We start from the raw sequence: 26,371 nt of genomic DNA, 5'->3' as shown, positions 1-26,371 counted from the left end.
ATAGCCACAGGGAACAACAAGGGTGGAGGCTATTTTGCATCAAAGGGTGTGTTTTTGTGCATGTATTTGGGTCTAATCATCATTTGGGCAATACTAAACTCCTTTGCATTACAAGTGATAGCAATTCTCAACATAATCTCCATATGGTGGCAGGTCTGCTAGGAATTCTCAACATAATCTCTATTCTGCATTTTAACATTTGCATCATGTAAACGAAAGGATTAGTGTTCTCTTCACATATATCCGGTATGTGATGTCACCAGACTGATTTTAACAGTCTAGCAACGTAACATGTCAAATTATCTGCTAAGAGAGCATTTCTCAAGACTATTGATTCAAGTATATCAAGTAGGCTTAAAACTGACCTCTCTCCCTCAAATACGGGTACTCGGTGGTATGGTTGTGATTATAATGCTTCCTTTGGTGGCTACTTCAACATAAATAGCTTCTTATGTCTTCACTCACTTCGAAACATCTCCTGAGTCAACTGGAATATCTAGTATACCGTATGCAGTTATTTTATCAGTGCTTCTGAGCAACTACTGTCTATACGGCTGTGATGCTGCAGCTCATCTCAGAGAGGAGACCAAAGGCGCAGATAGAACAGGTCCGATAGCTATTTTATCTAGTATTGGGATTGTATCAGTGGTTAGTTGGGCTTATTACTTAGCTCTCACTTTCAGCATAAGGGTAATGCAACTTCTTTGCTTTTTCATCAAGTTAAATGGACATAACTAGTTTATCTCATTAGAGCATAATTCTTAATGCAGGATTTGGACTATTTATATAGTACAAACAATGAGACTATTTTCACAGATTATATACGATGCATTCCATGGAAGGTATCAGAATTCAACTGGAGCTGTGGTATTTCTATGCATTATATGGGGTTCCTTTTTCTTTTGTGGGCTGTCTGTTGTCACTAGTGCTGCTTGAGTAGTAAGAAAATCTGAAACTTTTGACCCTTTTACCATTCCTCTATTATTTTCTGAAACTAAACATTAACACTATTTGTTGACACCTAGGTTTATGCCATATCAAGAGATAAATGTATCCCATTTTCACCAATCTGGAGGAAAGTAAACCCGAGGAACAAGGTTCCAACAAATGCTGTGTGGCTTTGTGCTACCATTGGTATGCTGCTTGGATTACCTATCTTGAAAATTGAAGCAGTAATCACAGCCATTGTTTCCATTAGTACAATCGGCTGGGTGGGCGGCTATGCTGTACCGATATTTGCTAGGCTGGTGATGGCTGAAGAGAACTTCAAACCAGGACCCTTCTACTTGGGTAGAGCAAGCAGGCCGGTTTGCTTGGTGGCCTTCTTGTGGATATGCTATACCTGTTCAGTGTTCCTATTGCCGGTTAATTACCTACCCTCTTAGGTGGAAAAATTTCAACTATGCACCAGTTGCTGTCGGTGTTGCTTTGGCACTAGTAATGTTTTGGTGGGCTGTGGATGCAAGGAAATGGTTCAAAGGACCTATATAAGAAACATTGATGAACAAAATGGAAACAAGTAGAAACAGGAAATTAGTTCAACTTTCATGAATGAAACACCTTCTTCATTTATTATAGCTTTGTAATATTTAGCCATGCATTGGAGTAATATTCTCAACCAAACTTCATAGTTTGTAACAGTACTCATCACAAAAGAAAACATGATATCTCCGATTGACCAGGTTTGAGTACATGGGAAATTTCACAAGGAAAAGGTAGTCTAAAGCTGATTGCTACTTCAGAATGTCTCGGTTAATGCACGATGGTCTTTTGATTATGAAAATATACAAGAAAGAGCACACTCATATGTGGTGAAAGCATATGGAAAAAGCATAAAAATGTTGGTTTGGTGGGAGCTTTATTCTTACAGATTTGGAGCGCTTTAACAAGACAACCTTTTCGGCTAATCCTTATACTCATCAAGTTTATCCATGTAATTTAGAGATGACAAATTGGTTGGCTGCAATACTAGTTATGGCTTACACATTTACACTATTGCAGTTGTTCCTCTTTTCATCCCCAACAACATGCAGTCTTCTTCAATTGAATGTACAATGCACTTATCCAGTTCAAGCCTAAAGAAAATCAAACAACATGATGAGCTAGAGTAGAACCTCTTTCTTCGCTACTTCTGGTCATTTGTCTGAATGAGAGGATTCTTATAGTTTCTCTCTGGTAAATCAATGTTTCTCACAGGTCCTTTGAACCATTTCCTTGCATCCAAAACCCACCAAAGCATTATCAGTGTCAAAACAACACTAAGAGCAATTGGTGCATAATTGAAAGTTTTCCATCTAAGAGGATAGAAAGTTGGCAATAAGAAGGTAGAACATGCATAACATATCCACACAAAAGCCACAAAGCAAACTGGCCTGCTTCCTCTGCCCAAATAGAAGGGTCCTGCTTTGAATTTCTCTTCAACCATCACCAGCCTAGCAAAAATAGGTACTGCATAACCACCCACCCAACCAATTGTACTAACTGAAATGATGGCTGTGAATACCAAGTCAAGTTTCAAGATGGGTAATCCTAGCAGGATACCGATGGCTGCGCAGAGCCACACTGCATTTGTTGGGACCTTGCTTCTTGGATGCACTTTCCTCCAAATTGGTGAAAAGGGGATGCCATTATCCCTTGATAGAGCCTAAACCTAGGAGCAAAATAAATATAAAATTTAGAGTAATGCTACCATCCCAAGTGATGTGACAATGCTTCATTTGTTCCTAGCTAGGAAAATCTTAGAAATTGAACTCAAACAGTAATTGGCATTTTCATGACAACTTAGAGCTAAGATTGAGTTTTGGTGTTTCTTACTACTCGGGCAGCTGTGGTGATAACTGACAACCCACAAAAGAAGTAGGAACCCCAGATGATACAGAGGAAAGCCACAGCTCCGTTTGAATTATGAAACCTCCCATAGAATGCTTCGTATATTATCTGTGCTGGTACAAGTGCACCAGCAGTCTCATTGTCTACATTGTACAAATAGTCTACATCCTGCATTAATAATCAACTTTTTTTAAGAGTTTAACAAACCAGTTCCTTTAGTGATCAGGAAACAAATATTTCAAGAGCATACGCGAATGCTGAATGTGAGAGCTATGTAATAAGCCCAACCAAGCACTGATATAATCCCAAAACTAGATAGAATGGCTATAGGACCAGTTCTATCTGCGCCTTTCGTCTCCTCAGTAAGATGAGCTGCAGCATCAAAACCGTATAGAGAGTAGATGCTCAGAAGAACTGATAAAATCACTGCATAAGGTATGCTAGATATCCCAGTCAACTCAGGAGAAGTTTCAAAATGTGTGAAGACATAAGAAGCTGACTGTGTCGTCTGTGCCACCAGAGGAAGCATTATAATCACAAGCAAACCACCAAGTACCTGCATAGTAATTGACTGAAAGCAGTAAAATTTTATAGCAATTATTAATGTAGCAAGAAATTAAACAGAATAGTTGAAGAGAGCTAGCATATATACCTGCCACCATATGGAAATTATGTTGAGAAATGCTATCACTTGTAGGGCAAATGTGTTTAGTACTGCCCATATGAGGATTAGACCTACATACATGCACAAAAAAACTTCCTTTGATGCAAAATAGCCTCCACCCTTGTTTGTTCCTGTGGCTATAAGGATGATCATCTGCAATGCTTGTGATGCAGAATACGCCTAAAAGGGCAGAAACAAAAATCATACAAGAAATTATTCAAACTACTGAAACTAGTATCACTCCTTTCAAGTGCTGCATCCATGCATTCGATCAAGACAAAAATGGTTTCAGTACCTGAGCACCTATTGCAGATATCACGCCAATAGTCTCAAGCCAAGCACAGCACCACGAAGCAAACGGACCCCACCTGGGTCCAGCCAAATGGGAAGCCCAGAAGTAAAGAGAACCAGTGGTCTGTACGTGGTAAAGATGTTCAGAAATTAAAATACCAAATCATAATATTAAGGAATAAGTGTTGAAGAATATTCGATTTATGTGTGCCTTACCAAATTATGATTACTTTCCATTGTTGTAATAAGAGAAGATTACTCTAGATTCCTAGTCTTAATTAGAATAGGATTTCTTGTACTCAAAGAAATTGTACTTGTATCCTCTATATATAGAGGCTCCTATTGTAGGGAGCTGATCTACTTTTGCAAAGAATTGGTCTACCATCTACCATTGATATAACAAATTAACAATACATTATGTACTGCAAATTTTTCAATATTGTTCAGATAAGAATTAACTACTTAATTTGCAAGACGAGCAAACAACGTAATCCATACAGGGAAAGAGGAGCAAATCTCAGCCATGGCGATTGCAACAAACCATGTGAAGAATGTGACAGCTACCCAACCCCATATTAAGGTCGCAGGACCTGCATAGCGCAAGCTTTGGCCATAGAGAGGTGTACCAGAAAATACTGATATGCATGAAAAGGTTATTGCCAGTGTCTTGAACAGCGTCTACATATAAAAAAGAAATAAACCAAAGTGAAAAAGGATCAGACTCTAGCTAGTACTTCAAACCCAAATTGGAAAGAAGGATAAACAATGAGAAAAGTATACCATCTCCCTCCTCAGTTCTTGCTTATAACCAAGCTCATTCAGACGCTTTTCTCCAGAATCCATTTTGCAGTACAGATTTCAGTCGTATGTATGTGTATCAAATTCTTGAGTTGGATACTTGAGTATAGTTAAGGCTTATGGTTTTGGATCTTTTGATAGTGTGTTGAATCTCCAGCTTAGTTAGAGGCTAGGACTGCATTGTTTACTGGAAAATTGGAATCTAATCATAATTAACAAGTGGAAGACGTCAAGGACTCTTTCGAGTGGTGCACATGCTCTACTAGTTAGTCACGCATATAGTAAGATTTTCATCATCCAAAAATTGGTAGTTGTGCCTTGTAGAATTGAATGTTGACTAAAGTATCATGTTTAAGGGTTTATGTCAAAAACATTGTTGCAACATGAGGTGATATCCCTAGCTATATAATGATCTGTCTATATACAACCACTTGCTCAATGCGAGATGGTTGTTTTACGGTTTTGATCCCCACGATTCCTAATTGAAAGAAGCAAGTGCAGAAAATCTCTAGTGTTACTTGGTCAAGATTTATCACTAAAGTTTACAACAGATTCTAACAGAATCTGTGACTTTTCTCTGTCTCTGATGACATCTTCTGGCACCTCTTGCTCTTGTTTGTGTCCTAGAAATAGACTAGAAGAGAAACGAGTTTGCATTTCAGTTGGTCCAAATACTAATAAATAATAACCAAAGTTTGAATTTTCTCTGTTTATATATATAATTATATATCAGCAAAAAAGGCCTATGTTGTATGAAACTAGAATTCAAGCTTTTCAACTGCACACACTAGTTTTGGAGCAGAAACTGAGTTTACATTTCCTTGATAATAAGAACATGCTGCATAATACAAAATGACCGGTATCACTGGAGTACGTATTATTAATTTTGTCTGTCTATTTCAGCCTTGAATCTGCAAATATACACACAGAAAAGTCAAACTTAGTTTTTCTATTAGAATTTGGACCAACAGAAGAAGTTCAAACTTTCTAGCTGCTTTTGCTTATCTGCATTCATTACTTGGACTGAAGCAAGTAAAAACAATGACTAAGTGATGCTAGGCCTTGTCATGAGTGATGTGAGAAGCAAATAAGTCTCGGATTCAATGTTAATCTATTGTAACTTTAGTGTTAAATGTTGACCATATTTTCTGCTTGATTTGGTCATATCAATATAGAAACCAAAAATATTATTCAATTGCAAACCATGGTAGGTAGTAGAATTACTACAGCTCACCACTAAGAGCTTTCGTCTTCCACATTCATACTCCAGATTCAAAGAAGTCATTGATTTGGGTTTCAAGACTAGTTCAAAACCACCAGTCTTATACCAACCATCCAATCTATTTATATTTTCTTTCTATCCATGCATGACTATATAACATAGCAAGATACTGATAGAAGTCTTTGAGAGGAGGATATCAGAATGACTCAATATGTTTTGGAAATGGATTCCGGAGAAAAGCGTCTCAATGAGCTTGGTTACAAGCAAGAACTCAGAAGGGAAATGGTAATCTCTCACTTAGTTTACCTCAATTTGGATTTGGATTTGTAAGTGTCAAATCTTTTGTTTTCGAACTTTTTTCACAAGGGGGTTTTCTGCAGACGTTGTTCAAGACACTTGCAATAACATTTTCATGCATGTCAGTGTTCACTGGTACACCTCTCTATGGCCAAAGCTTGCGTTATGCAGGTCCTGCAACTTTAATATGGGGATGGTTAGTTGTCACCTTCTTCACATGGTTTGTCGGAATAGCCATGGCTGAAATTTGTTCTTCTTTCCCGGTATGCATTGCCCATATGCTATTCTTACTCTGAACAAGAACATTTAGCTTTGACAGCTGAAATAAAAAGGTCTTACATATTATTTGAACTTTTAAGATCTCAACTGATGTGACAATATTTTATGTGTTCGTAGGTTGTATGCAATAAGAAACAAAAATTATTTCATGTTGAAAAAAGGAGCTCCTTGGTCAAAAACACATCCATATCTTTCCTTCTACTCTGCATAAGATTCAACATGCCTCATAGAAATTTAACAGTAGTATTAGACAATTAGTAGTTTCTGAGATGACTTGGTTGCTATAAACATTGACCAGACCACAGGTTCTCTTTATTTCTGGGCTGCCCATTTGGCTGGACCCAGTTGGGGCCCATTTGCATCATGGTGCTGTGCTTGGCTTGAGATAATTGGTCTGACAACTGCAATAGGAGCTCAGGTATTATCAGAATTAAATTTTCAGGCACTTGATAATGAACTAATGAATATGATATCGGAAATAAATATTCAGGCACTAGATTAATCAGTTATGAGATTTTGTTTTTCCCCTTTAGGCATATTCAGCAACACAAGCATTTCAGATGTTCATTCTTATAGCCACTGGGACAAACAAGGGTGGAGGCTATTTTGCTTCAAGGAGTGTCTTTGTGTGCATGTATATGGGCATAACCCTCATTTGGGCAGTACTAAACACTTTTGCTCTGCAATTCATAGCATTGCTTAACATAATCTCCATATGGTGGCAGGTCTGTTCTTCAACTTTCAATTTCTTGCTAATTTCGCGAGTCACACATTGTTTCGGCACATTTATATAGAACTTTCCTTAGTCTCGACAGAAAATTTGAATCTTTTTAAGTAGGTTAATACTGATCCCTAGCTGCCTCTGACATACAGGTGATTGGTGGTTTGCTTGTGATTATAATGCTACCTCTGGTGGCACCGTCAACACAAACAGCTTCTTCTGTCTTCACTCATTTTGAAACATCTCCCGAGTCGACTGGGATATCTAGCGTACCTTATGCAGTGGTTTTGTCAGTGCTTCTGAGCAATTACTGTCTGTATGGATATGATGCTGCAGCTCATCTTACGGAAGAGACAAAAGGTGCAGATAAAACTGGACCTGTAGCTATTCTCTCCAGTATTGGGATAATATCAGTGTTTGGTTGGGCTTATTACTTAGCTCTCACTTTCAGCATCCAGGTAATGATCTAGAGAAAGGTAAAGCTAAAGGCAACGACGAATTAGATCCTTATTCTACCATTATTCTTGATGCAGGATCTGGACTATTTATACAGTGCAGACAATGAGACTGCTGGTGTACTTGTACCAGCACAGATAATATATGATGCATTTCATGGAAGGTATCATAATTCCACTGGAGCTGTGATTTTCCTGTTTATTATCTGGGGTTCCTTCTTCTTTTGTGGGCTGTCTGTCACCACTACTGCTGCCCGAGTAGTAAGAAAAACCGAAACTCTAAACCCTAAAGCATTTTTCTCTTTTGTGAATCTAAAAGTTAACATTAATGTGTTCTACTCCTAGGTTTATGCTGTATCAAGGGATGGATGTATGCCTTTTTCACCAGTGTGGAGAAAAGTAAACCCGAGGAACAAGGTTCCAACAAATGCTGTGTGGCTCTGCGCTGCCATCACTATGCTTCTCGGATTACCCATCTTGAAAATGGACATAGTATTCATAGCCATCCTTTCAATTAGCACCATTGGCTGGGTGGGAGGTTATGCTGTACCAATCTTTGCTAGGCTGGTGATGGCTGAAGAGAACTTCAAACCAGGACCCTATTATTTGGGTAGAGCAAGGCGGCCAGTTTGCTTGGTGGCTTTCCTCTGGATATGTTATACCTGTTCAGTCTTCCTATTGCCGACTTCTTACCCTATTCGATGGAAAACTTTCAATTATGCACCAGTGGCCCTGGGTGTTGTTTTGACACTAGTGATGGTCTGGTGGGCGTTGGATGCTAGGAAATGGTACAAAGGACCTGTAAGAAACATTGATGTACAAAATGGAAACAATCAGCATCCGCAGTCACACCACTAAGTAGAAAAGAAAGCTATACCCTATCATGTTCCAAATTCCAAATTTATTATGACACTGATCAAATCCAAAAGAATACATGATCTCTTTTCCTTTGACATCAGGTTAAGCTTAGCACATGAGATAGTTTATACCAAAAGTCTGAAGATGATTGCTATTTCAAAATGGCTTTAATGCCTGTTCATACTTCATAGTATGCTCTTTTCACTTCCAAAAATAATTGAATACACAATTGCATAGAGGCGGGGAAGGATTAACAATCTGGCACACAATCGAGTGCTCTACAGAGGAAACATGGTCTGACAGTAATATATGTACAGCAAGGGAAAAGGCATGAGAAGGTTGGGAATGGATGGCCTTTGATAATTACAGATGACACCCAATTGCAAAAAGAGTTGAAGTGTATTCCATAAAATGCGATGACACCCAATTGCAAAAAGAGTTGAAGTGTATTCCATAAAATGCGATGACAATTAGTTTGCTCCACTCCAATCAAGGTGTTCATTGCAGTTCCAATTCCTCTGTTCCTCAGCAAAAACCTGCTGCCTTCTTCAATGAAACGCTGAAACAGTGCACTTGTCGGGTCCAATCCTGGAAAATACAACATCATCAGCAATTGGTCTTGATATCCACCCAAAACTACTTCTTTACAAAACAATGTATGTGAAACTATTATAAATATATTTGTTAGCAAGGGAAAACATAAATATCAATCTACCTATGGAAAAGGTTACAAGTTCAATACTCTTCATATAATGAAGATGAGGGATAAGAGCAACACACTTCATACCAGGCAAGATCAGTTTGGTTGACATACCAGACCACCAAGATACAAACCATGGTTCCTTCAAGCAACCATCCAAACAATCACCATGACTATACAACCACAGTATGAATTCTTTATAGCCATAGCTGTTGAAAAATTAAAGAAAAAGTTATTTAATTTTGGTGAGGGCAAGACAAAAATAAATTGCGGCCATGGTATAGACTATGGCTGGAGTTGTGTGAATAGATAGTACAGTGCAGGCAAGAGAAATGCAAATCAGAGTACTTACATTTAAATGTGTGATTAACTAATACTTCATGATACAAAAATTTCTTGAGACTCCATTGGGGAGGACCAATATTGCAAAAGTGACTCTACAGTCAACCTTCGTGTTGCACTAAGCATAGATATGAAAAAACGACAACCATCAATCTTGTATTCTTCAAGAGGATTCCTGTGCCCAAAACTCCTTACATTCACCTGCCAAACAATCATGTAAGTCTTTAACTATGGATGATGAAATTGAAACCTAATGAACCAAAGATTATAGAATACCGCTGAACTTAGCCTGTTCATGTTTACAAGGTGATCCCTCCAGAAACAATCAAGGGTTTTCACAATAACTGCCCTCTGTTTTCAAAAGAAAAAAAGTGTCTAAGAAAATTTCTATGAAAACAAGGATACAGTCTTAGCTGACATGAAACATTCTTACTTCAACTTCCTTCACATATGTATCATCATAACCAGAGTCTTGAACAACATCCAAATATGAAGCAATCAAATAGTCTCCAAGGTACTTGCGGAGGAGGTTAGTAGTAGCATGGTACTTTGCATTCCTTCATTGGAAGATCACAAAACTCATAAGCTTGCATGAATGAAAAGAAAGAAAGAAACAAAACAGAAACAACACGTAATTAAACAAAAAAAGGGGGGAACCATACACACAAGAATTAGAGTTCACTCACTTGGTCAAATCATCCGAGCATATAGCAAGCCAACGTTTCAATGAAGAGTTCTTCTTGCGGATACCTCTGAAGGCATTTGGAGGTTTTGGCAAGTTTGGAAGGTGAATGTCATCAATATCTTTAAAGTTCAGTTCATGTGACTGCGCAAGAGATTCTAACAAAGCTTCCTCAGTAATTCCTGCAAATGAATCTGGAAAAGTTCTTCCATGAGAATTTATGTTAAACAAACCAAGAAATGCAAACACAAACATTAATAATCTATCAGCTCACCATCCAATAGTTTCCCAGCAATTGCCATAAACTCCTTCAAAAGCTTATTTAAACTCCATTTTCTTGGATGCTATTAAGCAGTTGGGATTAGTAATATAAATTAGTGGACTTGATCATACAACAGTTCCCACAAAAAAAAAGTATATACATCATATATATAAAATCTCAAACTACCTTGAGGGCGTGAACATTTTTAAAGACAATTTCATCTACCACTGCTTGCATGTACCTATTACCAAGTTTCATCAAGTCAAATTATAATAAAGGTGCTGCAATAAATTTAATAGATGCAAAATGCATATTAAGTAGGCGAGTTTAGTTAAAGGAAGAAAATGTAGCTAAGCTACAGTTATTAATCATTCATTTTTCTCCATGATTAGTCTATGTCTATAACTTTGCATTATATCTTTGCACTTTGTCAATATAACACAGGTCTACTGATGATACTAAAGTATGTATAACCACTAAAACATGCAGCTTCAAAAGCTATTTTATAGAGATTGCCTTGAAAGTTATAGATGAAAGTAGAGCTATATATTTTAATTGCTCTCCACTGTTTAGATTAACTCACTTTCAAGAACAGGCAATCTATCATACAAAGTGCTATAAGAATTGGTTGATATATCAGGGTATGCAGCAAGAATAAATCCACTGACATCTAGATACTTACTGGAATACATGCTGGGAACAACTTTCATTATCACCAGTTAAAATTGACTGCCGAAGTTCATAAACATGCTTTCTCTGCACCTGAAAAAAGGAACAGAACAACTTCATGAGCAGGAAAGCAAGACTCATAAACCTGTTGATCCAATTTATAGATTTTCCATCTTTTTTTCATTTTCAATTTGTGCACGCATTAGCATACAAGATGCCTTATTTATAGATTGCTAACTAATAATACAGATCTCCCTGATTTAGTAATTGATAAAGTAATCTGGGGTTTACATCCAAAACCAATTGGCAATGGATGGAGTGGCCCAAACCCTTATAAACTCATAGGTAAGGTCCTATTTTTCCCATGTGGGATGAATATATTCTCAACACACCCCCGCACGTGTGGCGAATTTTCAAGCCATACACGTGGACAACTTTGGGTGGCGTGGAGCTCGTGTGGCCGTGAGGCATGCACACGTGGGTAACCCGCTCTGATACCATGATAAAGTAATCTGGGGTTCACATCCAAAACCAATTGGCAATGGATGGAGTGGCCCAAACCCTTACAAACTCATAGGCAAGGTCCCATTTTTCCCATGTGGGATGAATATATATTCTCAACAGTAGTTTATTCACTTGGTCAACACAACTGATGGTTTATCCTCAGGGAAGTAAAAGAATCACAAAGTCTATACTGCTGGCCAATGAAGAAATTTCAAACCTAAAAAACTGTGATTATAGTAAGCACTTGGTACTTCAAATAAAGACATTATTTCTAATCATACCTCTAATACTTCATCAAACTCAACCAGGCTCTTTCTTATGCCAAAAAAGTACTTTTCAGCATTAATTTGCAGGGACAGGAGCTGCAATAGTACAAGTTGGTTAGCAACAGAGTGTGTAGTAATTCATCATTGACATGCCATAGGAAATTACCTGTCTCACAATGGCATCACCTTCAATTGGTACATCCTCATCATCAGTAATTTTTGAAATAAGTCTCACAGCCCACTCAGTATCAAAATTAAACTTTTGAAACATCTCATCCTGCAAGCTGTTACATAAAAAGCACAAATAATAAGGTGTGGCACCTTTCAAAAACTTCATCATGGGCATGAGTGTTAAGCTACAGTGCTGAAAATAGAACAATAAGTGTCGATATCCCTCTCATTTGAGAAGCACTATTTTTCTTAGTCAAAACTCCACCAGTCACTCTGACAGTTTGGTTTTGCTAATGATAAAGATAAAGGAAGGTTAAGTCAGAAGAACAGAGATGGCATAACTTAACCACATTTATCTTTTTATTTATTTTCAGTAAGCATTAATAGACTATAGATGCTTTCCACCCACTAATCAAACCTTCGTGCAAGCATATATATGCACGTCTGAATGGGTCTCAATCAGGAGGTTGACTTACCTCACCATAAATCGAGTTGATCCTGGATCACCTTGCCTTCCTGCTCTGCCACGAAGCTATAACAGGGCATGACCATAATAATAAAAGTCACATTAAATATGGAAGCAAGACAGAAAAACAATAATATATATATATATAATGTAATTGTCCAGGTTAAAGATATCAATTGTATGCATGGAAGCAGATATCTTTAGCTAATGAGAGAACAAGCAATCATGAAAATTTTCAAAGGAAAGAGAGGAGAACTCCGGGCAACTCCCAAGCTGAAATTGGATGGTTGCATATCAAATCCAAATTCACCCCAAAACTCATATTTCATAAGTAAATGCTTGATACATGTATAAAATAAAATTGAAAGATGAATGCCAATAGCCCACCTGGTTATCTATTCTACGAGACTCGTGCAAAGATGTTCCAATCACATGAAGTCCCCCAAGTCTTTTCACTTCAGACCCTTCTTTGAAACAGTGTACCTCGCAATCCTTCAAAACTGACAGATAAGCAAGTGCTATTGTAGGGCCAAGAGGGTATATCTCAGACTGCTCATCAACAAGCCTCTCTAGCTCTTTCAAATCTCTTGATTGACTCATTTCCACAGACTCTGATATCATGGATTTTGCCTCCTTATATGTCCAGCTCTTCCCTTCATTTTTGCCAACATATTTAGCTGCACAATTCATAAATAATACATAAATTACTAATATGCAATCACAATATATCTAATACAAGCACAAAATATTTATTAGTAAGAGAATAGCCACAAACCCATTAACGCTGTCTTAGCCAGCAAAGCTAATGATGATGGACCGACCTTAATCTTTGACAATACCTACAATAAATGATTGATTAGAAACAGGATCATTTTCGTCTGCAACTTACAGTGAGTAGAATTGATCACCTTTTGTGAAATTGCCTCTCCATCTATGTCAATGTTAGGAGCTTCTCGTGTCAGGAATGAAATCAAACTGTCTTCTATGATTTCTTTTGCAAGCATCTTCAATCATTACAAGAATGCAAGGCATTAAATTCATAAAATTCCTTTTTAAGTTTTTAGTTTCTACTTATCTACACAGGCTCTAGACAAGGATACTTTAGATACAAGGATCAAGGATGTGCATGCATGAAACCAGTATGTGTTCCATATTTAATAGAACCTGGAAATAATGTAATGATGCTTGTACTAAAACGCACTTTGAATAAATTAACAATTAATATAGCCACCTACTTTAGGATTCCCCCCTAGGATTATGTCAGTGCCTCTGCCAGCCATATTAGTAGAAAGAGTAATGGCATGTTTTCGTCCAGCTTGGGCAACAATTTCAGCCTCCCTTGCAGCATACTGATGAGAACAGTAAATAAACACAACTTTAATGAGATACAATTATAATAACAACCTGACAAAACTAGGGCAGGTTCAATTAAATATTAATAAACCTTGGGCCGTGCATTTAGAACATTGTGTGGGATGTTATGTTCCCTCAACAGATCAGACAGGTGTTCAGAATACTCAACACTGCATTAAGAAGATGAGAGATCATAGTAACGAAATCTGCTGAACTCTTACAAACTCAAAACATGAAGATGACCAATATACTTATGAAAGAGATACAACTGTGCCTCTGCATGTTATAGCAGGTATCATAATCAGGTATCATAATGCTTTGTTGCACATCAAATACACAACCTATATGCTTCCATATTCCATTAGAGTTTATGATTTCTGAAACATAAAAAAGATATAACACAACAGCAGATTATCTTAAAATCACATGAAACCATATGCAACAATTTAAACATATTACATTATACTTACCTGGTGGTGCCAACCAAAACAGGACGCCCCTGCCTGAACATGTATTCCACTTCTTGACGAACATATTCCCATTTCCCCTGAGCAGTCTAAAATAATACAGATCCCGAACTTTATGTTAAGTTAATGAAAATACTTTCAGTGCAGGTATGGAAATCAGACAAACTTGAGGAATATTACCGCAAAAGCTTGAATAGGTAAATCATTACGAATGTTTGGCAAATTTGTTGGTACTTCAATAACTGGTGTTTGGAACATTTTCAAGAACTCTTTCTCCTGAAATGATTAAATGGAAACTTTAAATAACATATGCATTATACATATAAGTTAGCAGAAAATTCCGCACAAATATAAAATGTCAGAATGCATATAAATATACATACTTCAGTTTTTGCAGTGCCAGTCATCCCTGATAGCTTTGGGTAGAGCTTGAACAGAGATTGATATGTGATTTGTGCGATAACAACCGAATCAGCCTAAGAAGTAAACTGAAATTACAACTTGAACCAGGATGGTATATTACAGAAAAAAAAAAAAAAAACACACACACACACACACACAGAGGCATCAACTGTCACACTTTAAGACATACCTGAATCTTCAAACCTTCTTTTCCCTCCACAGCTTGATGAATACCCTCAGACCACCTTCTCTTATCTTCGACTCTGCCAGTGAGCTGCAAATATTATAAGACTTTTAGTTTTCTAATTCAATGATACTTAAATCTGTACTTGTCTATAAAATGCATCATTAATGAAATAACAATATTTTGATCTCAGAAATACTCATGATTCATAAGAATGGCAATATGTATAATTTACAGGTCTACAATTTAAGGTACCTATAATTATGATGCATTATATACTTTTTTTTTTATGCTATAATACTTTCTAAAAATCTTAATTATACCTCATTGATTATGAGAGCCTTCCCATTTCTGACAATATATTGCACATCCTTCCGATAGAACTCTTTAGCTTTCAACGCATTCATCACAAATCTACAGATTTCCGGAGTCAAAGCTAAATAAAAAGGTCAAAATGAAAACTCATGACCATATATAGAATGGCCAGAAATTAGAGTTTATTCAGTCCTCAATATTCCTCTTTACCTGGCCCAGGGATCATTTTCATCCCATAAGTCATTTGTTTCAAGAGCCATCTCAGCAAGAGCTATTCCTTCTTCAGTCAACTCAACTGAGTAATCTTTAAGTTCTACATTGTAATGCTGTGAAGACCATTGTGAAACATTAAAAATCACTCTTCCCAACATAATTATTTAGAAAAAAGAAAGAACATTGGTGGTGGACCACAAATAGCAACATAAAGTCATAGTTCATCTGAAAATAAAATGAATGAGAATGGACTCACAATTCCTCGCACAAGCAACTCAGCCACTTTAGCAGCAACAGGATAGCGAGCAGCATCTTTACTAGCCTGAGATAGAGAAAAGTATCCAACGAAACAATGAGCACTTTCTGAACATAAAATTAAGCTACTAAAAAATATGTACTCAACTAGCAAAATGAAATGCAAATTAATTTGAAAGAATTACCTCGCCACTAATTAGCAATGGATTTCTTCCTTCATCAATAAGAACTGAGTCAACTTCGTCAACTATTGCAAAATGAAATGGCTTTGGCCTGATTGACACAGAAACAGCTAATTATTCCAAAAATAAATAAATAAATAAATAAATGAACGAATACAAATATAAACACCATGACACACTATATGAACCAGAATTATTTGACACTTACGATCTCATAACAAGTTCTCCACTGTTTCCAGCAAGATTGTCTCGTAGATAGTCAAACCCAAGTTCCTGATAATTTCATTATGAAGGAATATCAGAAACAAGGCGATTATTTTCTTCTTTTTCTTTGGAGGGGGTGCAATAACTACTAATCAGCTTCCCCAAGAGAAAAGAGCTTTGCATGCAACCACTGAAAAACCTTAAGCAAGACTATCAACAAGCAGTATAAAGGACTTACTGAATTATTGGTGTATGTTATGTCACATCTATAGTTCGACCTCCTCTTGTCAGCTGTCATCCCTCTCTAAGTTGCAAATAGGAATGGATGGAAAAGAAACATGTCAATAAAACATATATCAGCAATTTGCAGAATATATACACTTTGAGACTCTGTTCTCTGGGTACTGGAGTTATATACACTTTGACTCTCAACTATAATGAGTCATAACAATTAGCTTGTAGAAGGTAAAAGTCAGTCTTAAAGTAAGGATGTCATGTGCCTACAGCAATGACATTAGGAATCATGCCCATTGGAGTACACCCCTCAAAAACATATATACAAACAGGAGATTACCTGAATAAGACCCACTGAAAGACCTAGGAAGCGATGAACACGACCCATCCACTCAGCATCCCTTTGAGCAAGGTAATCATTTACGGTTACCACTGTATCAAGAGAGAGGCATAAATAAAATTTTGATAATTTCCAACATGAAAAGAGGACCTAAGGATCTGCTTAAGCTTGTAACATGATGCATATAGCATTTCGGGCAAGTACAATTTGTTCATCACAGCAACTTCTTACAAGCCGGAGCACAAAAGAGTAAAACGAAAAATATACCATGAACACCTTCGCCAGTCAGGGCATTAAGATATGCTGCTAATGTGGAAACCAACGTTTTCCCTTCTCCGGTCTTCATTTCTGCAATGGACCCATCATGAAGCACCGCCCCACCAATAATCTGGCATAACATTACCACCACAAACAAACACGAAAGTCACAAAATCAAGTCAACTGAAAACACAAAAAGTTTCATATGTAGATAAAACCCATGTTTAACCACAAATGTGACTGCCAGCACAATGAGTGCAAGAGAGAGAGATGGGATACCTGAACATCAAAATGACGCATACCAAGCTTCCGTTTCGCAGCTTCACGAACAACAGCAAAAGCCTCTACAAAAACTCACCACTTAGAATCCAACCACAATAAGTGCACAATCTTTCTAACAAGTAAACTCTAGACAGAAAGCAACCGGCTTGAATATCCGCAAGTGTCTCTCCTTGTCCCAATCTTCGCCGAAACTCGGCAGTTTTAGCAGTAAGCTACAACAAACAAACACAACCCATCATTCGAAATCACCAAAACAATCTCTTACAACAACAACCAACAAGTAGAGTCGATTAAAGCCAGCAAACCTGGTCATCAGTGAGCCTCTGTAGCTGTGGCTCAAAAGAGTTGACAGAATTGACAAGGCGGTAGTAGTCTCGAACAACCCAGCTGTTCAAGCTAGTCACGTCGCTCCAAGTCTTTCCAATCCGGCCCAGATTTTCCTGAAACAAACAGAGAGGCGAGTGAGGCATATCATCGAACGGGTGGCGGGCAGAGAAGTGAGAGAGTGGGGAGGGTAAAAAAGGGGAGTAATTTACCTTGAGAGAGGCGGCAATGGGGGCGGGAGAGAGAGTGAGACGACGGCGTGGAGGGCGGGAGGAGGACGAGGTGGAGAAGGAAGAGAAGGAGGTGGGGTGGTTGGAGAAGGCGAAGGAGGGGCGTTGAGGGAGTGGTTTGAGGGAGAGGAAAGTGGGGATTTGGAGACTAGTAGTAGTAGTAGAGGCCATGGCGGGAACTGTAACTGTAGCTGGGTGGAGATTATGACATGGAGTACGATTTGTATGGAACAATAAGTCGGAGAAGAGAAGAACGAGAACTCGATCAGTACGGAAAGAACCAAAAACTCTTTTCCTTTTTCCTTTTAATTCAACGAGTTTAAATAATTTAAAAAAACAAAAAAAAAAATTTGAATGGCCCATACAGGTCTCGAACCTGTGACCTTCGCGTTATTAGCACGACGCTCTAACCAGCTGAGCTAATAGGCCATTTGTTCTTATCTCCTCAGTTTTCATATAAATAGTATAGTTAACCTTCAGATCTTCTAACTTGTGGATACCATATGCCTTGAAGAATGGCTTCCCTTATTCCAGACATAAAATGTCTCGTCTCAACTTTCGCCGTGGAGATTGGAGGAGAACATGTTTTAGGGTTGCTGATACAGGTCATACAACAATTGAACAATAACATATATAGCTTATGAGTTATGATCATTTTAGGGTGAATATGAACACGAACAATACTAAAGCTGAAGAAGCAAGAAAAATAGGTGATGGCATGGGAAACACGATAAGCCCTATATATGTTTACTGTGGAAAAAGTTCAGTACAATCATAAGCTTTAGGAACTCCTCCCCTCCCACTGACTCGGCTTTTCTTCATCAATGTCTCCCCCTGTCCTCACAGTAGTTTATCAAAAGCAACAAAAGTCTGGGCCTTTGAGAACCTTTTGTGAAGATGACTCTCATGTTAGCCAAAACTGTATGAAGGTATTTCTCTACAGGCATGTCATTTCCTTTTCTCCAAAGAGATACGAACCCTGATGCCATTTCAGAAGAGCTCAACAGGTGCATTGTTTCCCTTGTATTCATTGTGATGATTACCCATTCTAGAAAGGTCACACAGTCAACATTAAATCTACTCCATGTGCACTATTTTCTGAGCTTTCCTCTTCTCTTCTCTGGCTTTTTTCCGCTCTTTTCTACCAGATCATTTGCCCTGATTCGGAATGAGGAACTCCTCCCTTCTATACTGGTTCTTTAAAACAGTTGCATCGTCTAAGTATGTCTTCAACCTAAATAAAAACATCAAGGGAGAAACAGAACGAACAAAGTTCCTAGTATCAATTTATTAATACTCTAGGATTGGAACGTGATATCGATCCTAATTTAGGATTGAAAACTGATTGCAAGCCTAACACAAGACTGGAAGTAACTCAGGATCGAAACACTCCTGCAATCCTATCAGTGGCGGAACTTGAAAGTTATCTTTGGAAGGGCCGAAAAAAATATAATTATTATTTTTAAATAAAAAATATTTTTACTATTTTTCTATAAATGTACATATTAAAATCTGTTTAAAAGTTTTCTTTTAAAAAATTTCTTTCTCCAAAACACCAATAACTAGGTTAGAAGTAATTACACTCAACATTAAAGAATTAATTAATAGTTTCTACACAACACTTTAGGAAAATAGAGGGCCATAACTTAATTATATTATATTTTCTGAAATAATTTTCAGCCAATCACATATGGCCACATCATATTTTAAATGAGTTTGGGGGGCTAGGGCCACCTCTGGCCCCAATAACGTTCCGCCATTGAATCCTATCAGACAAGCATGGCAGAGGATAACTAGACAAAGGAATCACTCTTAACCAAGTCACATGTCAAGACTGAAGCTTTGCTGCACCCAGCTCACAAGCCATACAAGAGATAAACCTTCACTACATAATGCCTCATGATCTCTCAGGATTTGTACTAGAGTTTCAATCACCATACACCTGTATAGCCTAGCTTCAAACCAGTGTATAAATACCATTGTAAAGATGAACACTTCGGTTGAGAATGAATGTACAAAGTTTTTGATATTCTTTCTATATTTCAATATGAATTCTAGCTTTTCTATCAAAATTAAGACCTACAAGATGATCAACTTGGAACATCATTGTTCCTGATTATGCAGTCGAACTGAAGCGTAGATGAAGAAATTGATAATGAAAGATTGACTAATAAGCCATAGAGATGCAACAACTACAAACTAATGTATTTTGATCCAGCTTTTTCACATTTTCGACAGACCACAGAACCAGTAAGAGCGGTAACACAAAACACAATCAACATCAGATATCTCCTTGTTCATGATAATTCTAATGTAACCAAGCATTACAGATCAGAAACCGTGGCCTCTTTTCAAGGTCCAGACTCCAGACTAGGACTACAATTAATTGGAAGTTATCAACTTTTTCTAGTACTCAAAAAAGAAAATGCAAGGCTGAGCCGACTGAGAAACCTCTTTCTAATCCAGACTTCCAGGGTTCATGTAACCGTGAGTGCTCGAATAAGCTTCATCAAAGTTAAAAGCACAGGCCTTTGATGTCCTGAAGCTTCGCTTCGTAGATTCTGGCTACGCGTTTTGCCTGCGCGAGGGAGTGGGGGTCCATGGCCATGACGTCGTGGCGGAGCTCCGGCTTCAGGCCACCGCAGAAAATGGGTATGAGCTGGGTGTCCGTCCATCCCGGAGCGCGGCAAGAAAGCGTTGTGAACTCTGTGATGTACTCATCGACTGTGTTGTGGTGTTGCAGATGAGAAAGCTGAGTCATCAAGTCCAGTGTGGTGTTGCAAGAACCCCCAAAGCGGTCTAGGAAGGCAGATACAAAACAATCCCAGGTTGGTGCTGGGTGGCGTGACTCGAAGGCGTTCATCCACAAGGAGGCGTCGGGACCGAGGTGAGCACCAACTATGAGTACGCGCTCGTGGAGAGGTACCTTGTGGACTCGAAGATACCTCTCCGCCATCGCAAGCCAACCGACGGCGTCTTCGCCGTTGAACCGCGGGAGGTTAAGGTTGGGAGGCTGAAATGAGCCCAGGTCAGTTTGGTGTTGATTGGGAGAATGGAAATGGTTCAATGAGAAGGGTGTTGAGTGGTAGTGCGGTGGTGGAGGGGAAGGGTAGTAATTTGGGTGTGGTGATGAAATGGGTGGGTGTGGAGATGGGGGGTTTGACATTCCCAGACCTGTCCAGGCTAGGACGGTGCTGTGAAGGGCTCCCAGTTGAGCAGTGATGTGGTTTTGGAAGGAGATTTGGTTTTGGATTAGTGTTTGAATGGAGCGGTGAAGCACTTCATTTTGGGCTTGGAGCAAATCAAGAGACTGTTGAAGGCTGGAGATTTGATTTTGGAGTGATGAGGTTGTGGGTGGTTGAGCAGAGGCGTTAGGTGGTGGTGGATAGAGTTGCCCGGAGGGCTGAGATTGCGGCAGAACGCGCATCTCTGAGAGCAGATGTTGGGAGCACATGGAAAGGAAATTGAAAGCAAAGCAAAATCAAAACTTTTTCATTTCAAGAACTGGCCTTTGGTTACGAAAAATAAACTGGGAGAGGTCAGAGGTGTAGTACTCTTACAAATCAGCAAGACAACACGTGGCAAGGACCACTAGATTATGGGCTTGGGTGCAATCCAATTGCATACCACTGCTACTTGGGCTAAGGTGCAGAATAAAAGGGCCTAATGGTTCCAAAATGAGGTAATGTAGATTTGAGGTGATCCCAACATCGGCCACCAGAAATTGCGCGCGGGTTTTCACGACATTTGAAATCTGGGTTTGGGAAATTTCATAGCTTCTCAGAAGGAGTCTGGTTTGTCTAAAGATTTAAGCTTTACCTTGTGGGGTGCTTTACCCGATTACACATGGGCTTGAACGCTGTATAATTATCATAAAGTTTGAGTGAGAATAATAATATTGAAGGTACAATACTTTGGGCTAAATGCACTCTGTTGTGACTGGTAACTTGCATTTTGGTTAAATGTACATCATGATTTGTTCTTGTGAGAGTAATCTACAACATAATTTGCATATTATTGCCTCATGTTTTCTTACCCAGGCGGGGGGAATTTGTATTTGCATAAACATTTTGACAGAAGAACATCTGTTGTATATTGTGTATTTGCCAAACTGCTAAGCTGCTGCAACAAACTGTAGCATAGTGCAGTCTATAGCATTCTACCAGTGGGATTCAAACTTCAAACTTGGCCATATCAGATCTCCCACCATAACTATCATTTGGTCCATTGGCTGAGCAGCCTGAGTTTAATCGAGAGCAACATATCCAGCATAATAGTAGCAAACTTAATCAGTGGTCATTTACCATAGTAAAACACCTGTTGTAATCAAATTAAGGTAATCAGAATCTAAATCCTGTGACAAACTGGTTATTTATGCAAAGCATCTAAAGCTTGCCAACAGTAAAGTCAAGAGTCAATATAGAAAGGAAGATCTACATGGTCTCTATAAATGTGATAAGTATGAGAAATGACAGAAGATGGCCAATAATGAAGATTGTGGATGTGTGTGAGAAAAATCATTAGCTTCCTTTCATATAAATGCAATAGGATCATAATCCTCAAAAAAAAAATAGTTGAAGGGAATATATTGCGTATATCATCACAAATGGGGAAAAAAAGACATACCATGATATTCCAATTAGCATATCCAACGAAAAGCTTTCCTTGCCAGCACAACAAAGTTGTAATGACAGAATCACAGGGGATGGATCCAATAGGTCTGAAATCTGTTTGAAACTCATCACCAGACCATTCCTGTGACATGAACACGAGTTTGTATGAGATCGTAAGTGGGAATGTGTGATGATAGCAAACTGCTAGCTTCATCTCATCAAGAGACCAGAAACAGAAACAAAACCATATTTTACCTGGACATTGACAGTTTTATCCAACCCGCCTGTGAAAAGCCATTTTCCATCCAGGCCAGTAGCAAAAACTGCACCATTGTGCATTTTAATGGATTTCATAAACACATCATTTTTCCAGACCTGAAGAAAGACAAAAAGAGTTTAATTACAATAAAAGTTAATCATAAAACAATGGTGGTGATTATGAGATGAAAAAGAAGAAGCAGTAGCACCAAACTGATATTAACTTTCCACTTTTCTTACAAGTTATGCAACGCAATCTTGGATCTAGAGTTTATTTATTATTTGATTTGATTTTTTTGTTTTGTTTTTTTTTTTCTGGTACTCTATTCTACAAGGCCAACTTGATACTGTAAATGCATGGCAATCAAAACAACGGGAAAATAAATAATCTCAGGATCTCCTATATGCCCAATTTAGTTATCACGACTTAAACTTAGGTATTTTTGGTGGGCTATCAAAAGACTAACTTGAGAGTTAATCTCCTAATGCGCAGATGGACATAAAAAGTTCTGATCTAGATCAAATAAGGATAAGGAAAAGAATACCTTTAGACATCCGTTTTCATGGGTTGCAATGAGCACATGTCTGTCAGCAGCAAGAGATAAGACAGAAGCCACAGTTCCAGATGTGTCTTCCCCTAGTACTGCCAAAGGACTGTGATCGCTGAGACTCCATAATCGTATGGTTCCATCCCAACTGCCGCTATACAGAACACTATCACAAACTGTAAGTGTTGAAACTACTGATTTATGACCAGACATAGTGCATGATATGGTGCCGTCCTGAAATTTTATAAAAGAGAAGTTTTCTACAGAGATCAGAAATTATGCACATAAGTAGACAATAACAAACAATACGATAGATGTAAGACCCTCACCTGCATAGACCATGCTTTTACTGTTCTGTCTCCACTGCCGGTATAAATATATCCATCTCTAAAGGCCAAGGCATGAATACCACTAAAGCGCCAATCTTTCTGCTCATACAGTATCTTCAATGGTTCTTGCCCTAGAGGGGAACTTGTGCTCCAGACAAATATACCACCTCCACTGTCACCACTTATGCACAAGGGTTTCTCTTCATCTACATAAATTAGAGCCTTAATGGTATGCTCATGGCCTTTAAATGTATGTACATGACAGAAGTCCTGCATGGAATTTGCATGGACAGAACTAAATGAAAGGGAAAACATAAGAGAGTCTACCATTAAATAAACAAAAAAACAGACAGTTTAAATGCCATAAGTCACCAAAATGAACTATAACGAGTTCACATATATTCTGGGGAGCCCAGCCTCCAAGTGTTGTGTGACTATCCACAAATTTGCAAGCATACAAACACCATAATCAACAGTGCCCCCCCCTCATCAAATCATTTAAAATATCAAGCCTTCACCAAGGAGATTAACTGAGACATCTGCATCTCATGTGTTTAAGACATCACAAGAAATAATTTGATAGATGTTGCAACACTAACAAGCTGACTACTCATGATTAGTAACTCTGAGGAGATAAGTAGAAATTATATAAAGACAAGTTCGTGTTATCACCAAACAAGAAAAAGACAAACAGACACAACTTCAAGACTTACATCCATTTTATACCTGCAAAGACCACACATGGATGGTTTTGTCAAATGAGGAGCTGAATAGAAATTCTCCTGCAGCAAGAAGTAGAAAGTGCATAAAAAATTGTCAGATTCTCAAATATTAGCCAAAAGTATGCAAGCATCGTGATTGACTTCTAAGTTCAGATATTATTCTCTTGGCAGCAAAAGAAGTTGTGTCAAACTTGAAAGGAAAGCCAATTTTGGGGGAATTTTTTTTTTTTTTTCAGGACATATCTTAATATAAGTTATAAGATGTTGTAGGCTTGTTTAATTCAACTTGATCATCTTAAGATGTTTTTCTTTAAAATTATAACAAAAGGAAAAGAGAAAAAAGGAACGCTATCTTTCGGCTTTTCTCTGAAACAATTATGTGGTAGGTCTGTTATACATTTTAGTGTCAAAACACCCCTTCCATAGTTCTTTAATGTACCCATATCCATGGTTCCTCTCTCATTTTCCTCCCTCCCTCCACAGCATCATACACATGGTTTAACTGATGCTATCAGATATGCAACCTTAAAGTATGATATAATTATACCTCCAACAGCTAATGCTGTAATAGAGTCACGATGGCCCTGCAGAACTTTAGATTTGACCTTTCCCTCTGCGAGTCCATCAACAAAACCATTCTCAGACCTCCCCTCATCAACCTGATCAAAGTCTGCTCCTCCACCAACTTCTTTTCCCTGCAACCCATGTTCTTTCTGTGTTTCTGACATTTTCTTGGGCATCTGACAGAGCTCCCCAGAATCAAGCAACAACTTGTGCTGTTCTCCTTAACCGGTCTCTCCAAACCGGCCATGATATCATATTGAGGTTTAATAATCAGTTCCCTAATGCAAATCATAACATCAATCACTAGTGGACGACTTGCTGGATCATAATTCAAACATTTACAGAGAGTCACCCTCAGTGATGCATATTCAGAACCCAATCTACTGTCCAGCAAATCACCAACTCTTTCAATCCAACTTGCATACGTTGAATGATCGCAAATATGATTCATATTTCCAATCTCTTCACTGAACTCTTTCCCAAGAAGCAGACTGAGCAAAACACAAGCTAATGACCAAACATCCGAGTCATACCCAACCATATATTTCGAGCTCTCACATTCCACTGCAATGCCCTCTTTCTTCAACACCTCAAACAACACCTCCATGCTAACAAAAGCCTCATCTTTCAATAAACTGCCAAACATCACTCCCATTTCTTCAGCACCAATTCCCTTTCTACCACCAACACTTGTCCAAACCTTCCTTCCCATCACCAACACCTCATTCAAATCCACAAAAACATGACCAAAATCATCGAAACCAAAACACGAAACACCAAAACCACCACCAACAAACCCCTCCGAATGCAACCCCATCACCGCCTCACACACCTCCATACCAATCACACCAAAACCACCCAACCCATCTCTCCCAAACCCATCCCCATTTCTCAAACCCCTCAACTTCTCCTCAAACCTCCCACTCTGGCTCTCACACACTAAATACAAAACCCCATCTTCCACATTTCCCCAAAACCCATAAACCTTCCCTATCCTCCTACACTGCCTCCCAGAACCTCTCAGCAACAAACCCAATTCTCTCCTCTCCTCTTCTCTCATTCCACTCAAACACTTCATAACCCTCACATTGTAGCTAAACTCAAATTTAGAATCACCCAATCTCTCCAAAAACCCAACTTGAACTAACCCCACAGCAGCACCAGAATCACAAAGCCGAGCCCTTTCTTCCGTTTCGACCAAAACGGCGTCGTACCCAACAACCCAGTCCTTCCAAGCACTATAAAACTCGTCGGACCATAGCCGCGGCAGGAAATTAAACACTTCTAAATCATCCGCGGATTGCTGACGTGGCTTCCGGGGATCGTCGGAATTGGGGTTAGGGTTTTGCGGCGGAGAGAGGGAGAGAGCGAGCGAGAGAAGGTCGATGTTCTTGGGCAGCGCGGCGGCGCCGTTCTGAGGGTACTTGACGAGCTGAGTACACGCCGGGCAGCGAATCGTCTCCGGGTAGCGGTGGGGCAGCTTCGCCAGGCAGACCTCGCACGCCGAGTGGCCGCAACCCAGCACGCGCGGAATCGTCGACGCGCCGTCGTAGTTCTGCAGACACACCGGGCACTCCGGTAGCTCCATTTTGCATTGTCCAAAAGTCCAAAACGACGA

The 26,371-nt window shown here is 38.7% G+C and overlaps 3 protein-coding genes, 1 non-coding gene and 2 pseudogenes across 11 annotated transcripts; 2 read left to right on the top strand and 4 right to left on the bottom strand.

Annotated features, from left to right (window-relative positions):
* Nucleotides 1–244: 244 nt before the first annotated feature.
* On the top strand, nt 245–1,523 carry LOC112171657 (annotated as a pseudogene).
* A 313-nt stretch (nt 1,524–1,836) lies between these two features.
* On the bottom strand, nt 1,837–4,924 carry LOC112174370 (annotated as a pseudogene).
* A 925-nt stretch (nt 4,925–5,849) lies between these two features.
* LOC112169898 (amino-acid permease BAT1 homolog) lies at nt 5,850–9,118 on the top strand. Of its 4 annotated transcripts, XM_024306992.2 has the most exons (7): nt 5,855–6,089; nt 6,185–6,364; nt 6,679–6,798; nt 6,914–7,105; nt 7,254–7,559; nt 7,635–7,817; nt 7,902–9,118. In XM_024306992.2, the coding sequence occupies exons 1-7, from the start codon at nt 6,006–6,008 to the stop codon at nt 8,412–8,414; spliced, it is 1,578 nt and encodes a 525-aa protein (XP_024162760.1). In that variant the 5' UTR covers nt 5,855–6,005; the 3' UTR covers nt 8,415–9,118. The 4 variants fall into 4 exon arrangements, with proteins under 4 accessions (XP_040364281.1, XP_040364280.1, XP_040364279.1 ...); XM_040508346.1 differs by lacking the exon at nt 6,185–6,364 and having other exon boundaries at nt 5,851–6,089; XM_040508345.1 differs by lacking the exon at nt 6,679–6,798 and having other exon boundaries at nt 5,853–6,089.
* On the bottom strand, nt 8,863–18,007 carry LOC112169896 (protein translocase subunit SECA2, chloroplastic). Of its 5 annotated transcripts, none has more exons than XR_005801620.1 (33): nt 17,702–18,007; nt 17,471–17,605; nt 17,308–17,377; nt 17,163–17,227; nt 16,893–17,013; nt 16,626–16,717; nt 16,290–16,355; nt 16,056–16,120; nt 15,851–15,938; nt 15,667–15,732; nt 15,408–15,523; nt 15,206–15,296; nt 14,889–14,972; nt 14,680–14,772; nt 14,477–14,572; nt 14,300–14,385; nt 13,921–13,999; nt 13,712–13,825; nt 13,385–13,480; nt 13,252–13,315; nt 12,864–13,153; nt 12,487–12,542; nt 12,006–12,123; nt 11,855–11,935; nt 11,083–11,162; nt 10,587–10,641; nt 10,413–10,482; nt 10,143–10,332; nt 9,890–10,013; nt 9,733–9,807; nt 9,467–9,657; nt 9,229–9,323; nt 8,863–9,002 (listed from the first exon to the last, which is right to left on the bottom strand). XR_005801620.1 is itself a non-coding variant. In XM_024306989.2 (32 exons), exons 1-31 carry the CDS (start codon nt 17,888–17,890, stop codon nt 9,493–9,495), a joined length of 3,180 nt encoding a protein of 1,059 aa, XP_024162757.1. In that variant the 5' UTR covers nt 17,891–18,007; the 3' UTR covers nt 8,866–9,002; nt 9,467–9,492. The 5 variants fall into 5 exon arrangements, 3 of the variants coding, with proteins under 3 accessions (XP_024162757.1, XP_040364277.1, XP_040364278.1); XR_002924948.2 differs by having other exon boundaries at nt 8,866–9,002; nt 9,202–9,323; XM_024306989.2 differs by lacking the exon at nt 9,229–9,323 and having other exon boundaries at nt 8,866–9,002.
* Nucleotides 18,008–18,074: 67 nt separating this feature from the next.
* On the bottom strand, nt 18,075–18,148 carry TRNAI-AAU. Its single transcript has one exon. It is a non-coding gene; the product is annotated as a tRNA-Ile (tRNA).
* Nucleotides 18,149–21,632: 3,484 nt separating this feature from the next.
* On the bottom strand, nt 21,633–26,366 carry LOC112169897. The gene is given in 8 exon segments (XM_024306991.2): nt 21,633–22,036; nt 22,346–22,474; nt 22,588–22,707; nt 23,136–23,372; nt 23,468–23,737; nt 24,194–24,249; nt 24,737–24,976; nt 24,979–26,366. Coding segments are annotated over 8 exon segments (2,436 nt in total). The 5' UTR covers nt 26,342–26,366; the 3' UTR covers nt 21,633–22,015.
* Nucleotides 26,367–26,371: the final 5 nt, after the last annotated feature.

Source organism: Rosa chinensis, chromosome 6 (assembly GCF_002994745.2).
Source record: "Rosa chinensis cultivar Old Blush chromosome 6, RchiOBHm-V2, whole genome shotgun sequence".
Lineage (NCBI taxonomy): Eukaryota > Viridiplantae > Streptophyta > Magnoliopsida > Rosales > Rosaceae > Rosa > Rosa chinensis.
This window is presented reverse-complemented; position numbering and strand designations above follow the sequence as displayed.

Bases quoted from the DNA above. Each gene is read 5' to 3' on its own strand.
- LOC112169898 (XM_024306992.2), top strand. From the start codon at position 6,006: ATGACTCAATATGTTTTGGAAATGGATTCCGGAGAAAAGCGTCTCAAT. The intron at 7,106-7,253 runs GTCTGTTCTTCA...TCTGACATACAG, and splicing joins TAATCTCCATATGGTGGCAG to GTGATTGGTGGTTTGCTTGT. The intron at 7,818-7,901 runs GTAAGAAAAACC...TTCTACTCCTAG, and splicing joins CCACTACTGCTGCCCGAGTA to GTTTATGCTGTATCAAGGGA.
- LOC112169896 (XM_024306989.2), bottom strand. From the start codon at position 17,890: ATGGCCTCTACTACTACTACTAGTCTCCAAATCCCCACTTTCCTCTCC. The intron at 14,386-14,476 runs GTAATATTCCTC...GTATTATTTTAG, and splicing joins TACCTATTCAAGCTTTTGCG to ACTGCTCAGGGGAAATGGGA. The intron at 13,826-13,920 runs GTTTATTAATAT...TGTTCTCATCAG, and splicing joins TTCTAAATGCACGGCCCAAG to TATGCTGCAAGGGAGGCTGA.